Source organism: Pistacia vera, unplaced genomic scaffold (genome assembly GCF_008641045.1).
Source record: "Pistacia vera cultivar Batoury unplaced genomic scaffold, PisVer_v2 Contig1579, whole genome shotgun sequence".
NCBI lineage: Eukaryota > Viridiplantae > Streptophyta > Magnoliopsida > Sapindales > Anacardiaceae > Pistacia > Pistacia vera.
In genome coordinates, this window is record NW_022195662.1 from 61,273 (window position 1) to 76,478 (window position 15,206).

A 15,206-nucleotide genomic window follows, 5' to 3' on the forward strand; every position below is an offset into this window, starting at 1 on the left:
TGGATGCCCAGCTCGTTGCAGAACTGCTTGAACTCCTCGTTGTCGAATTGCTTTCCATTATCCGATATGAGGGTGTGAGAAATTCCGTAGCGGCACACTATATTCTTGAAAACGAAGTCTTTCAACTTTCTGGTCGTGATCGCGGCCAGCGGTTCAGCTTCCACCCATTTTGTGAAATAGTCTACCGTGACCACGGCATACTTAACTCCCCCTTTTCCGACTGGCATGGGACCGATAAGGTCAATCCCCCACATGGAAAATGGCCAGGGGCTAGTCATCGTTGTCAGCTCATGAGAGGGGGCTCGCAGAATGTTCGCGAACCGCTGACACTTGTCACACCTCTTGACAAAATTACGGGTATCTTCTTGGATCCAGGGCCAATAATACCCTTGACGAACAACCTTGTTCGTGAGAGATCGTGCGGCAGTGTGATTACCGCAGATCCCTTCATGAATTTCCCTTATGATGTAATCTGCCTCTTCACTAGTCACACATCGGAGGAGAGGGGCACTGAATGCTCGCCTGTACAGCTGGTCTCCAACGAGAGAGTAACGGGCAAATCTTGTTCGCAGGACCCGCGCCTCGACCTTGTCTGAGATCCCATCCTTGAGATATCTGTAAATGGACGTCATCCAGGAATCTGATTGCGTTACATTCAGGGCCTGTTCGATCGGGCTGATGCTTGGAGCCTCGATGAACCGAACGGGAATGCTATCAGGTGCCTCTGAGTCCAACGATGAGGCTATCTTTGCCATGGCATCCGCCACAGAATTGCTATCTCTAGGGATTTGAGTGATCACGAAGTGCTTGAACGGCTTAAGCGCGACCTTAGCTTCTTTCAGATAACGGATCATGTTTTCTTTCTTGGCTTGGTATTCTCCTAGGATTTGGTTGATGACCAGTATAGAGTCGCTGTGGACGCTGATCGCGGTTGCACCCATTTCTCTAGCCAACCGTAATCCAGCGAGTAGAGCTTCGTACTCAGCTTCATTGTTGGTCGCCTTGAATTCGAACCACAGGATGCTGTGAATGTGAGCCCCTTCGGGACTCAAGAGAAGGAGGCCTGCTCCTCCCCTTTTCCTGGTCGATGACCCGTCGACATAAAGGCTCCAGGTCGATAGGTTCTGAATGTTCTCTTGGATGGCTTCACTGGGCTATTGCTCTGACTCGTTCGGGAGATAAGAGAATTCTGAAATAAAGTCAGCAACAGCTTGCCCTTTAATGGTCGACCTGGGCTTGTACTTCAGGTCGAACTGGCTTAATTCCATAGCCCATTTGAGCAGTTTACTCGAGGCTTCTGGATTCTAGCTTCTGGAGGACCTGCATGAGGGGATAATTAGTTATTACGTGGATCGTATGGGCGTGAAAGTAAGGTCGCGGCTTTTTGGAAGCGATCAGCAGGGTATAGGCCAATCGTTCCATTTCCGGATACCGCATCTCAGCATCCGACAGGCTCTTGCTCGCGTAGTAAACAGGCCATTGAACTTTTTCCACTTCTCGAACTAGGGCTGCACTGACCGCGAACTGAGAAACGGACAGGTACAAGGGCAAGATCTCTTGTGGAAGAGGCTTGGAGAGGAGAGGTGGCTTCCCGAGGTGTTCTTTTATACTTTGGAACGCCTGTTCGCATTTGGGAGTCCATTCGAATTTCTTATTGGCCTTCAGAACATTGAAAAACGGCAAGCAGCGATCTGTTAACCTCGATATGAAATGACTGAGTGCCGCTATTCGCTCGTTAAGACTCATGACCTGTTTTTTGCTAGTCGGGCTTTCCATATCGAGGAGAGCTTGAATTTTTTCGGGGTTGATTTCTATTCCCTGCTGGTTAACCATGTAACTTAGGAACTTACCCGAGGATACCCAGAACGAACACTTGAGCGGGTTCATTTTCATTTTGTACAGTCGGAGGATATCAAAGATCTCTGCGAGATGCGCTACGTGATCTGAAGCGACATGGGATTTGACCAGCATGTCATCTACGTAGACCTCCATTGACTTGCCGATCTAGTCAGAGAACATTCGGTTAACCAGCCGCTGGTAGGTCACGCCAGTGTTTTTGAGGTCGAAAGGCATGACCTTATAGCAATACAGTCCCCGATCTGTAATGAAAGATGTGTGCTCTTCATCCGGCGCATATATCAGAATCTGATTGTACCCCGAGTATGCGTCCATGAAACTTAGCAGCCCCAAGGTGACATCCACGAGCTGGTCAATTCTTAGTAGGGGGAAGCTATCTTTAGGGCAAGCTTTGTTGAGGTCGTTGAAGTCAACGCAGGTTCGCCACTTGCCATTGGGCTTCTTTACCAGAACTGGGTTGGCGACCCAGATCGGGTATAGTGTCTCCCGGATGGATCCGTTATTGAGGAGGTTGTCCACCTCTAGCTTTAGGGCAGAGTAACGATATGGATCCATCACCCTTCGCTTCTGGCGAACTGGTTTGGCTTCACTATCGATATTTAATGTGTGGCAAATGACATCCGGGCTGATCCCGACCATATCTGCATGCGACCATGTGAACACATCGATGCTTTCCCTGAGGAAGCCTATTAGTTCGGTAGCGAGCTGGGGATCGAGGTTTTTACCGACTCTTAACACCCTGCTCGGCTCTTTCTGGTCGACCAGCACTTCAGTCAGGTCCTCAACTGGCCCACTAGAAGGGCAGTCTTGAATGCGAGGGTCTAGGTTGTCCTCGGTCGGATCAGGTCGTGGATCGATCCTGCTGATCGCCATGGCTTGGCCGTGATTACCGCGCGCGATGCCATTTCCTTTGTACGCCATTTGGACCGCTTTTACATAGCAGTCGCGCGAGGCACGCTGAGACCTGCTGACTTCCCCGATCCCTGTCGGGGTGGGGAACTTAATCTTTAGATGGTAAATTGAAGTGACCGCCTTGAACTGTCTTAGCAGAGGTCGCCCAAGGATCCCATTGAAAGCTGACGGACAGTCTACCACTAAGAACTCCATTACCTTGGTCACTTCGTCAAAATCGCCCAGTGTGACTGGGAGTGAGATTGTTCCCTTGGGGAGTAGATGGTCTCTCGTGAATCCGTATAGCGGGAACGAGGCAGGCTTCAGGTCGGTCTCGTCCAGATTCATCCTTTCAAAAGTGGATGCGAACAAGATGTTCACAGCATTTCCGTTATCCACTAACATTCTTTGGGTGTTATAGCGTCCTATCAGGGGAGTGATTACAAGGGCGTCTTCGTGGGGATGATGCAACCTAGCCGCATCCTGTTCGAAGAAGGAGATTTCCACCTCCCTGTGAACCTTTTGTGGTCGATGTTCTGCACTCATCACTCTAACGGGGTCATGATGTGCTTCGCGAGCGTACCTTTCTTGGGCACCTCGCGAATTTCCAGCGAAGTACGGTCCCCCGACAATCAAATTGAGACTAAGCACCCCCTTCTAATCGCGGCACTTCTTACTCGGCTCCCCCCGATCTTTCTCTTTCGAGGGAGCAGAGTCATCGATGTACTCCTTGAAATGCCCCTTCTTGATAAGCTCTTCGATTGCTTGTTTCAGAGCTCGGCACTCGTCAGTATGGTGCCCATTGTCCCGATGATAGTGACAATACTTTTTATTATTTTTGGCTGTCGCAGGGGTTTTTATGGGCTCGGGCTATCCGAGCAGACTGGCTTCTTCGAATTTATCAAGAATGGCAGATACAGAGGCGTTCAGTGGAGTATATTGGTGCCTGTCGCGATCGCGACGAGGAACGGGTGCATAGGACTTTCTGGGCTCGTAGCGAGGTTTCTTCCATTTTCGCTGATCGTCGGCTGCCCCTCCATGATCAGCCCTTCGGCTTTCCCCCCTACTAGACATACTGCCAGCAGCGCCAGAGTCGCGACGGCGGAGTGCCACTGGCGAGTTTTCTATCTGGAGATATTTCTCCGCAAGGTTATAGAATCTGGTGGGGGAAACATTGTCCTTAGCCTGTAATTCTTTCCACAGGTCGGTTTGCGGGCGAACTCCAACTATTATGAGTGTTCGGATGGACTCTTTGGGAGCATGAGCCACCTTGTTGAGTTCTCTATGGAAACGGTCAATGTAGGATTGTAAGGATTCATCCCTTTCTTGCCTTATGTTACTGAGATAGCTCAAAGGCATCGAAAACTTTCGATTTGCTTGGAAATGCCGTAGGAACGTCTTGCTCATCTGAGGCCACGAACTGATCGATCCCGCTGGGAGTGACCTTAACCACCGTTTGGCATGAGAAGTTAAAGTCATGGCCAAACAACGACATTTTGCAAGATCCGAAACCTGGTGAAGCTCCATCAGGTCGTTTAACTCATACAAATGATCTTGTGGGTCATGGTTCCCATTAAACAGCCGCATGTCGGGCATCCTGAACCCCGGTGGGAGTGGAGCAGCTAACACTTCGGGAGAGAAGGGGGATGCAGAGGTGACCTGGCCTTGCTCGTTTTGCTGCTCTCTCAGTCTATCCAGAGCTCACTACAGCTCCTCAATTTGTGGTAACGAAGCCAATTGGGGATTGCTTTCACTCATGCGAGTCCGGCCCTCGCGATTACGGTTCAGGAAAGTCCGGAGGTCGGACTCCTCTTCCCCTTGGCCGGCACTTCCGGCCGCTCTCGACACATGCTGGCTAGATGCGTGTGAAGGCGATGGATGGTGTGGAGTATTTTCACGACCCTCATGGTGGTACGAACCGCCCCGAGAGGTGTGGAGACCACCCGCATGATAGCGATCAGGATCGTTCTACTGGCGGTGATAAGAATCGCCCCCCAGCACTTTTGCTTGGGTTCACCTGCGACGTGGCGTGGGACAGCTCGGGATTTACTTTTCGCCGAGTCTCAGCTTTGTCGGCACCCTGCTTGGGGCACGGTTTGTGTTTGCTGGCCCTTTGGAGCCCGTAGGCTTGATTTTTGCCACTTGCTTACCCTTACGTCTATACGCTGCAGTGCTCGCGGTATGGGCTATTTCCCTTTGCCGCGCTTTCGTGCGACCTGTAGGCGTTTTTTGCGGTTGCACCGCCCCAGCTGTTCTAGATGGCACGCCTTGGACTAGACGGTCTAACCTTTGGTTGACTGTCTGGATAGTATTGTCGAACCTCTCCATGTAGCTTCTGATGGCGGGGTCAAGTTGCGAAGTTGCTGGGATATCCACCGCAGCATTTTGTGGAACTGGAAGTGTCTTGGAAGAGGTATCCCCCTGGGTTAGGGGAACTCCCTCAGCGTGCTGGTTGGCTTGCTCAGGTTCAGATTGGCGGGCCATTTGTTGCTGTAGGACCAGTAGGTTAGAGATTCTCCTGATGAAGAATGAACACTAAATCGGCCCTCCTTCTAGCGCCAAACTGTTGATGCGTGATTTTGACACAAACTAATCGACACGTGCGCAACGTTGGTTGGCCAAGAGACACACATGAATATGGATAAAGTGTAGTAAATGTAGTAGTGAGAGCTTTTTAAAGTGGTTCGGATGCTAAGGTAGCAAGTCCTACGTCCATTGCTAGTTGTATTGATATTGTGGGTCAGGTCGCAACAGCGGACTAACTTAGAAATGATTAGCGAAAAGTAAATGCAAAGGTACAAGAGAGAGACAACTAATTCAGAGTGTAAAATGGCCGAATCCCCTCAATGAAAGGGTCTTCTCCTTTTTATAGTGAGATGAGTGCAAGTAATCATCATTAAATCCGTGGGTTAGTGTGAATGTCAGGACAAAATTCGGCTTTATGTCACATTGCCCACCTTCCATACTGATTTCACGCGATTTGGAGCAGGGAATGGACACGTGGGATCTCCACAGCGTCTGGCAGGTTTGGCGCGCACTTACCGTTCTGACGGGAGCAGGTCACACTCCATTACGTGATTTTCCATGTCGGCTCTTGATTTTCCGGGCATAACAAATTTAAATATGAGAATTTAAAATTTATGAAACTAGTGGTGGGAGCTTGCTATTTTGAAACACGACGTGCGCTCTATTTCTGGCTATATTCTCGTATAAACCAATATATCAGTGGAGTTAACAAGTCAACATCAAGTCACCAACCAAAAGCACAATCAGCAGCCGTTGATCAGAGAAGATTATATGGTCCGCTTCCTGTAAAAGTGAGGGATAACTGCGTCAACCACACTGAATCCTTTCACCGCCCGCCAGAACTAGCGTCATTATTTTTCAAGTCGATATTAGTACAGAAAATGAGCCCTTTCCAAGTCATTTCTCCATTAAAAAGAACTGCAGTGACAATACGGTTTCAAATTTTAAAACAAAAAAAATATTAAATTAATTTCATAAAATAATATAAAAAGAAACTTTCCTACTTGCTATCTCTAAATATGCCCTTTTTGTTTCATCATCGAATTGACAGTAAACAGACTCGAATAAGCCAAGCAGAGAAATCTTGATGGCCGGGTAAGCATTCTGATCACAGACAATAAGTAGCATTTCTGTCTTTAATCTGTGTTTGATATGATAAAAAGGATAGAGAATAGAAGACGGTTAGGTTGAGCTTTGTCTTGTCTTAAGCTCATAAATCACTTGTTTTTGCATGGCTTTATTTTACCTAATATGGGTTTATTTATGGAAATTGATATTTGGGTTATTTAAGATGTTTTTAAAGCGAATATCAAGTGGGTGATTTCATTGATTTCTGTGAATAGGTTTTGATAATCGGAAGTGAAAACTTGTAATGCAGTTGGAAGTGATTACATTATCGTACATGCTTGTGAATTTGTTTTCAGAAAGTTTTAGACTTTTTGATTCTCTGCTCGCTTTAAACTGAAAGTTAGGTTTATTTTTTATTATTTTTTAAATTTTCGAGAACCCTAATAAGATACAAACTTTCAAAAATATGTTTTTTCACTGAATCATGTGACACTGTTCATGGTTATAATGGCTATGTAATCATGTTCCGGTTATGAGTTCACACCATTTTCTTTAGAATGTTAGTGGATAATGAGATAACTACAGATAGATATGTACAAACTAGTTGTCACTTGCTTGTTTTCAAGGTTGAAGGATATTCGTCAAGCTGTGGACCATGGTACTTTGGGTTGAGAGCTGAACTATCAATGAAAAAAGCTTTTGAATATTTCACTTTTAATTGAGAGTGGAGCTATCATTTTCTTTCCCTGCTTGACTTATTTGATTTGGTATTTATGGGTTTTATTAAGAAAAACTGTGGGTAACTTTAATGTTTGATTATGCTGTGCATTAAAGTTCATAAGTTTGGATGTCCACACTTGCTTTAAAGTTTATACCTCAGCTCATGGGGCGAAGAGTTGAAAGGAGTTTACAAAATTCTTTCTTTGACAAGATTTTACAAATTCTTGCAACTTCTAATCATGAGTTGAGGTGACTCATACACTAATTGAGGTGTGGTTTTCGAAAAGAAAAATGCAAATATGCCCTGTGTTATGTAATATGGTTTTGAGTGCAAAAATTTGTACTTTGTGCAGACCATCATGGTTGGTGGACGGTAACAGATTTGCAACAAAAATCAAGAGTGCATCTGGGACATCCGATCCCGAAAGAGTTAAATGGAAAAGCAATCCAAGTAAAGCTTGTCCGAATTGCCATTTTGTTATTGATAACACTGATGTAAGTTTCTTACTTTCTTCTGCCTCCTATTTAATCAGTTTTATTCTCAAACGGAATCATGATTCCTTGAATTTATTAGTGATTTTGATGTAATGTACAATGCCTATGATGCATAGTTTTCGGGATTTTGATTGATTGTTTTACACAGCTGATGTACTCATGTCTTATGAACTGATTTTACTTATAAACATTAGTTTATCTAGAGACTTGGCATTACTTCTCAAGCTTGTAAATGTGTTATTGCTATCAACAACAAATCATTTTAGTTTTTGATTTTTCTATTCCATGTTTAAAGTGTTAGGATATTTTCATAGGTCAAAGTTATGCAGGCTAGATATTGTGATTTTAAAAGGAAGGTGTTAAAAAATGTCCTCTATCTCTATCAGTATTATTTGTGTACTAGAGTGAAAATCTTTCTCAAGTGAATTGAAATATTGTTGTGTGCAGTTAACTAGTAAACAATATTATTGCATTATACCTTTAGAAAGGACACAGTACTCTTATGTTTGTCCTTTAGTGACATACCAATATCCTGCTTCAAGTTCGTCTATGATTTATTGATCTAGTGTGTAATGAAAAGTGAAATAATATTCACTAAACTCTATTGAAATATGAGTGTTCTGACAAGTGGTGTCCATAATTTCCATAATCCCACTGAGTGGTTGTTCATGAGTGTTTTTTCGTAACTCTATGATGAAATAGGTTTTAAGCACTTGAAGAAACAGGAGTCAAGCTGTGTCATTTCAATGGCCTTGAGGTCAAATGACTTAGGCTTTTCAAATGAAGGGAGGTAGTTTCAGTCTGGTTCAAAACCTGCCTTGTGGTTTAAGGGTGGGGGAGGGCTATTCCTTGACTTTTGCCCTAGCCATTAAATTAGAAAAGAAGAAAAAATGGTGCTCAACAGCTTATGAAAGTATTGAGTAATTTGGAAATATGTTTATAACTGATAGAATTAAGAATATCTGCTGGAAAGAAATCCAGTTTTAAAGATGTACCACAATTACACTTTTATTTATTCATCTTTTGTGTTTATATGTATGTTTTTTTTTGCTTACCCATTTAGCTCTGGCGGTGCTGTCAATGATACTTGGTGTCCTGTAGATCCTATATTGGTTAGGAAACTGCTTCCCTGGTACTGGTCTTCAGTTGTGGGGACAACAAAAATTTAAGTTTTGTGTTCATTCCATATATTTGTGGTTCTCTTTCCCTGTACGATTTGCAATATAGTGGTATTCTACTTATCAAGTTTTCTTTTCTTCACCATGAACTAACAAAAAATCAAATATAACTAGATTGAATTTCTATTTTCACTGCATTCCCTTATATGTAATTTTCTGTATAAATTAGAATTGTTAAATGCTTCTAATTTCCCCATCTTTGTTACTACATGCTATTTTTCTTATGCTTCTTGTTCCATCTTCTGATGTCTTATGATAGCCTTGCAGAGTATTCTCTAATATTCATGATATAGTGCTTTTATCTGTTTGTGGACTGGGTGATATTTTTTCATTACACTTGTGATTTAGAATAAAGTATGCTAAGATCAGAGGTATAGTATTGATCAATGGATTATCTTTTTTCATTTTTCTTGGAAAGGAAATTTCTATGCTCCATGAAGAATCTTGACCTGAATTCTTTTTTGTTCGTGTATGTGTTGATTTAGGCTCCGTTTGGTTCATTATTGGGTAGTTTTTAGAATAATCTTTTAAAAAAAGTTAAATTGGGTGGGTATTACGATGTAGAATTTTGAAAATTAACATAAATACCCCTTTATGTTTATTTATCTACTAAACACCCCTATAATAAAATATTCAAAATTAACAAAAACATTCCCAATCTACTCATAAATACGGACAGATGGCCACCACCATTGGAGGGTGGCTGGAGTTACTGTATCGGCGTATGACCGGCTCGATCTTGCCAGTTGTGCGCCGCTATGGCCTTTTCCGGCCAAATCCACCGTGGATCTGGCCGGAAAAGGCCAGATCTGCAGCTAGATCTGGCCATTGACGGCCAGATCTGGCCGCATTTGACGGCCAAAGATACGGCCGTCGTTGATGGTCTACAACGACCATATCTTGGCTGTCGTTGACGACTGTCTACGGCCAAAGATCACGGCTAGATCTTTGGCCATAAATCTGACCTTTTTCGGAAAAGGCTAGATCGGCGCACTGCCGGCCAGATTCAGCTGGTAGTGCGCCATTACACCAGATTCCGGCTAACTTTTGGCAGTGGTGGCCGGAATCTGGTAAATTTGGGTTGCTGGGGTGTTTTTGTCAATTTAAAAAAAAAAAAAATTGGGGGTTGTTTAGTTAAATTAACAAATTTAGGGGGTTTAAAGGAGATTAAATAATTTAGAATTATATTTTGAAAATAGGTTAACCAAAGTTAACTTTTTTGGGAAAACTAGAAAAGTTTTCCCAATATGTGAACCAAACGAAGCCTTAGAAGTTTGGGTTTTCCTTTTTAGGTTGAGACTTGCATTTCACCACTTCTAGTGCAGATGAAGTTTGATGTCAACTCTACCCAGCCTGAACTTTAAAGAGTACTACCACCTTATGGTTCATTCTCTTAATGGCATCTATAACCAATATTTTTCAGGTTACTCAAGAGTGGCCAGGATTGCCAAGAGGGGTGAAATTTGATCCATCTGATCAGGAAATTATATGGCATTTACTTGCAAAAGTTGGTGTTGAGGGCTTCAAAACCCATCCATTTATTGATGAGTTCATTCCGACTCTTGAGCAAGATGATGGAATCTGCTACACACATCCTCAGAATTTGCCAGGTTGGTAATGAGAGTTTGAGCTGGTTTTTCCTTTTGATCCTGTTTATTTGTTAATTTTAGTTCCAAAAATATAAAACTTTTAGGTGTTAAGCAAGATGGAAGTGTGTCCCATTTCTTTCATAGAGCAATCAAGGCTTACAGTACTGGAACTCGAAAACGCCGAAAGATAAACGGCGATGATTTTGGTGATGTCCGCTGGCACAAGACTGGCAGAACTAAACCAGTGACATTGGATGGAGTTCAGAGAGGGTGTAAGAAGATTATGGTTCTTTATATGAGCATGGTAAGAGGAGGGAAAGCTGAGAAAACAAATTGGGTGATGCACCAATATCACCTAGGAACAGGGGAAGATGAGAATGATGGAGAATATGTTGTATCTAAAATACTTTATCAGCAACAACAGGCGAAACAGAGTGATAAAACTGAACAAGAATTTCCTGAAAGCACTGATGCCATTATCGCAAAAGTAGATCCTGTCACTCCAAAGTCAGTGACTCCTGACCCACCACGTTCTGAAAGACAGTATTTTGATTTGGACATGGGACAAGAGTCTACTAATACTGGTACTTCCACAGATCCATTAACTCAAGTAAGGATTCTTTCGTCCAAATAGTGGTGCAGAAACCTGCTTTCTGTTATTTTGTCTTTATTTAATTCGGGTTGAAGGGTTCAAAACTGAAAGCAATAATATTGATGTGCTTGTGCTTTGCCTGTTAATCAAACAATTTAAATTGATCAAATTAGAAAGATAAAATGAAGGTGCAGGGAATTTCTACTTATTCATTTCACACATCTTTTGAAAATAAATTCTGACAATGCTTGTTTTGTTTTAATTTATCTAAGCTCCCTGACATGAGGCATGTCGAGGAAGAGGTTGAACCTGAATGTGAACAGCCTAGTTACAATTCTCAGCCCAAAGCAGAATGTAATGCTAATCAGATTGTAGATAATAATGATAATCATTCTGAGGGAGAACATAAATTATCAGAGAGTGAACTACAGTATCTGTTGGATTCGCAACAATTTGCGGAAGGGCTATCTGTATGTGATGAGCTTCTCCAAAGTCAATCTTCAACTAGGGATGAAAATGAGAATGATGGAAGATCCAATGGAAAGCCCTGTCTTTCTGATTATGCTCGTTTAGGACCAGAAAATTTGAAGAAGGATTTGGAGGAATGTCAAAATCTGGTCATTGATCCAGCAAACATAGAACTTGATACTCCTCCAGAATTTCGGTTGAGCCAGCTTGTATGTTTTCTTCTCTGCTGTTTACCCTATGTTGTATTTATTGAAATCATTATTTTCTTTCGGTTATTGTTTGATTGTGATGTATCCTGACCTTCGCATGTTGTTTGTAGGATTTCTGTTCACAGGATAGCTTCCTTTCATTCGGTGGAAGTAAGGCGAATGAATACAAATGAATGCATAGCAGAAGAAAAATCAGTGAATATTTTGTGGTTACACTTAAGTGAGAATTTTGCTTGTTAAAAATGTCCTCAGGTGACCTTGAACTTTATTTTTGCCGGACACCTACAGTATACAGCAAAGTTACTTATGCTGTAATTTCCTACTATTTTTTTGCTGGGATGTAGCTGTCTACATAACTTATGCTGTAATTTCCCATATCCAAGGCCATCTAAGTTATGATAGCCAAACAATGTACATCTGAATTCTGATAACTAGTTTCTACATCCTGCAATCTTGCATGTTTTCTGGAACTTTTATCTCATCTGCAATAACTTTATTCTAGGAGTAATATTATACATATAACATTTTTATATAATATTTCTCATACAGCGTTGTGTGACAAAAAATGATTGGATGAAAGTTTATTTTTAATTTAAAATTAACTAATTATTTTTTGTCACATTATGTTATATAAAAAATGTTATATAAAAATATTGTACGTATAGTTTCATGCTTATTCCAGATAAGTGTGTTCATGGGCTTGATTAAGTCTTAAGTTTGTTCCAAGGAGTTTCATGCTTATTCCAGATAAGTGTGTTCATGGGCTTGATTAAGTCTTAAGTTTGTTCCAAGGCCTTTTGTTGCTGAAATTTTCTGGCTGGCGCTTAACTGTCTTGAGGATTGATATTTTGTATCATTTGTTCATCTAGCAAATACATCTAACTGATTCAGACCCGGATTAATGTTCTGTCATCTAAACAAGTTTAACGCTCTTGTCTAGAGAATCTAGGATGCTGGACTGCATGTCAGTGTAAGGCTAGAATCGCAATTTTTTTTAGAAGTATTGAACTTTTTCAAAATAGTTTGAAATTCGGTTAATATTATGACACACCCGTTTGTATAAATTAAATCAACTAGTTACCATTTCAGATAATTCTAGTTTCTCTTAGAGAGTATTAGAATAGAATTTAATGGCAGAACTAAATTTCGATGTGGGGCTTCTAGTCATTGGCAGAACTCGTGTTGTGTTGAATTTGAAGAAACATAAATGGAACGAATCAAGATCAGCAGAGCTTAGAAAAATTGAAACATTCATGAACCTGTAAAGGACTTACAGATCATACAAGTTGGCTTGAAAATGATAGAATACACAAATGGGTCTTCTAGGCATAAAGAGGTCCCAGGGCATGCTGGCTTGTTCAAGGACAATATGATTGGTTGTGGGGAAGATGGGTTAAGACATCCTTGTAGTTAACTTGGCTGGCACGTTGAAGGGTATAAAGAGTAGGGTACTCCTTCATTCGATGTACAACACAAATCTTCCATGGAAAAACCAAGAAAACTGGGCCACTATTCTTTGTAAAAGGATTTAGTGCTATGGTCAGCGTTGGTTCCATGTTCAGAGTGAATTGAAGATGAGACAATCAGCCAATTGGATGGCGGAATTTTGGCATGAAGCTTGTTTCTCCAGGTCTGGCCAGTTTCATTCATTCTGCACATATGTACAATTTTGATAATATTGGATATTTGTATTTTTATATAATTCGAACAAAAAAGTGTATAAATAAAGAATTTTTCAGAACATATTAGTTTAATAAATCTAAATTTAAAACAAAAATGTGGTCGGCTAACAAGAATACGGAATCTTAATCTAATATGTGGGTAGCCCAAATCTTTCACAATATGCCTGCATATATAATCCAAAGCTTTAATATTGTTACTAGCCCACTTAAGAACATGTTTTACTACCTAACCATAACTGCCAACCACTTAGTATTGTCTCCAAAACATCAAAATTTATTTGTATATAACTGCTATAGTCTTCAAAATCAGCATCAAACCAGCTTTGCAACTACCCGACATTAGATTTTGTATATATAATAACCCTCTTTAATTTTCTTACCAACTATTGAAAATAATTAAAACTCAAAAACTTTTCTCTAGTGAGAACCATCTCGTTCAAATGGATCATCGAAGAAATTCACGGTCCGGAACAATTTGCTATCTGTAGTTTAGAAGAATAAGAAGGTAGTAATGCTAAGGTGGTGGTGGATGGATTATGTGAGAAAGTTTTAACATTCATCCAAAAGAAGTTCTCACTAACAATGTCCTCCCTGTTAGTTGACTGTAAAAAGTATATAGAACCCTTCTTTTCTTTTCAATCTCATGTAACCAACTTTTTTTTTTTTCAATATTAAAACAAAACACAAATTACACAAAATTAACAAATACGAAAACATTTTAGAAAGAAAAATGAAAATAAGCTTTGATCTCTACTAACAAAATCCAAAGAATTTGAAGGGTATATCTGTTTTCAACTTTTCAATGGCAAACATTTCTTGGATTTTTCTTTTCATAAAATACTTACGCATCGAAAGGAAGAAGATAAAGAATGTGTTATGCATATTATCTGCCTTTTTCTCTGGTTGCATAAACTTTTTATTTTCTCTCTTTATTTTTAGTTTTAAACCAAAATCTTTATTACACATGTTTCATAAAACATAAATCATTTATAAAATTTTGTATTAAATCCCACATCATTAATTGAATGAACCATCCATTTAGGAATGAGATTGTTACTAAAAAAACTTTTCTGAATTGAGGGGTATTTAGGCCAAATCTTAGAGACAAATATGTGATTAAGTAAAGGACTTTTTCCCCCCCAAGGCTTCGTGAACCTCCCAGTTCTCAGTTCTCACCCATAGTTTCATAAATTCCGGATTCCGTCCTTAAATTTGCACTGTCAGGAGGGACTGTTGAGTCTGGCACAGATGTAGAGAGTGCTATTATCGTATTGCTCTGGACAAATAAATTAATGAATTAATTTTTAACCCCTAAATTAGTAGAATTAGAAAAGTGACCACCTTTCTTTCAAATTTATTTTAATAATGTCCTCTTCTTCAACCTTCACATCACCCCATCCGGCCATCTCCAACCACCGAATCACTACCACTGCCACCACCACCTAACCACTGCCGCCACCCAACCACTATTACCATCCAGTCAAATTAATTAAATTTTAGGAAAACCCTATACATCTCTAATTCATTCACCAACACCCTCTTCAATCCAAACCCACCCAACCCTCTAAATTTCTTTGAATCTCAACAAACTTCATCACCAACAATCTAAACAACACATCACCAGCAATCCCAACAAACTCTATCGAATTTATTTAAAGCAGTGGCTAGATCGGGCCACAATCTGGCCACCATTGCTCTAGATCGGGGTGGCACGATTTGGAGCAACAATGGACAAATCGTGACGACCCAATCTGGCTTTGCGGTCGGCCAGATCGGGCAGCCACAAGTTGGCCACCTCTTGGCCGTAACGGGCTGCCAAACAGCAACACCTTGGGGGAGTTGATTACGCCGCGGTGGCCGGCGGCTGTGCGAGGGTTGGAGACTGTGGGTTAGGGAGGGAGAGAGGAGCGTGGCTGCTAGTTAGGGAAAGA

At 41.2% G+C, this 15,206-nt stretch overlaps 2 protein-coding genes across 2 annotated transcripts; one reads left to right on the forward strand and one right to left on the reverse strand.

Annotated features, from left to right (window-relative positions):
* Window positions 1-2,004: 2,004 nt before the first annotated feature.
* Window positions 2,005-3,294, reverse strand: LOC116124896. Its single transcript, XM_031410654.1, has 2 exons — window positions 2,305-3,294; window positions 2,005-2,145 (listed from the first exon to the last, which is right to left on the reverse strand). Exons 1-2 carry the CDS (start codon window positions 3,292-3,294, stop codon window positions 2,005-2,007), a joined length of 1,131 nt encoding a protein of 376 aa, XP_031266514.1.
* A 2,883-nt stretch (window positions 3,295-6,177) lies between these two features.
* Window positions 6,178-12,063, forward strand: LOC116124902 (SUPPRESSOR OF GAMMA RESPONSE 1-like). The gene is made up of 6 exons (XM_031410661.1): window positions 6,178-6,369; window positions 7,416-7,557; window positions 10,159-10,345; window positions 10,429-10,934; window positions 11,189-11,593; window positions 11,704-12,063. The coding sequence occupies exons 1-6, from the start codon at window positions 6,362-6,364 to the stop codon at window positions 11,764-11,766; spliced, it is 1,311 nt and encodes a 436-aa protein (XP_031266521.1). The 5' UTR covers window positions 6,178-6,361; the 3' UTR covers window positions 11,767-12,063.
* The last annotated feature ends 3,143 nt before the right edge of the window (window positions 12,064-15,206 follow it).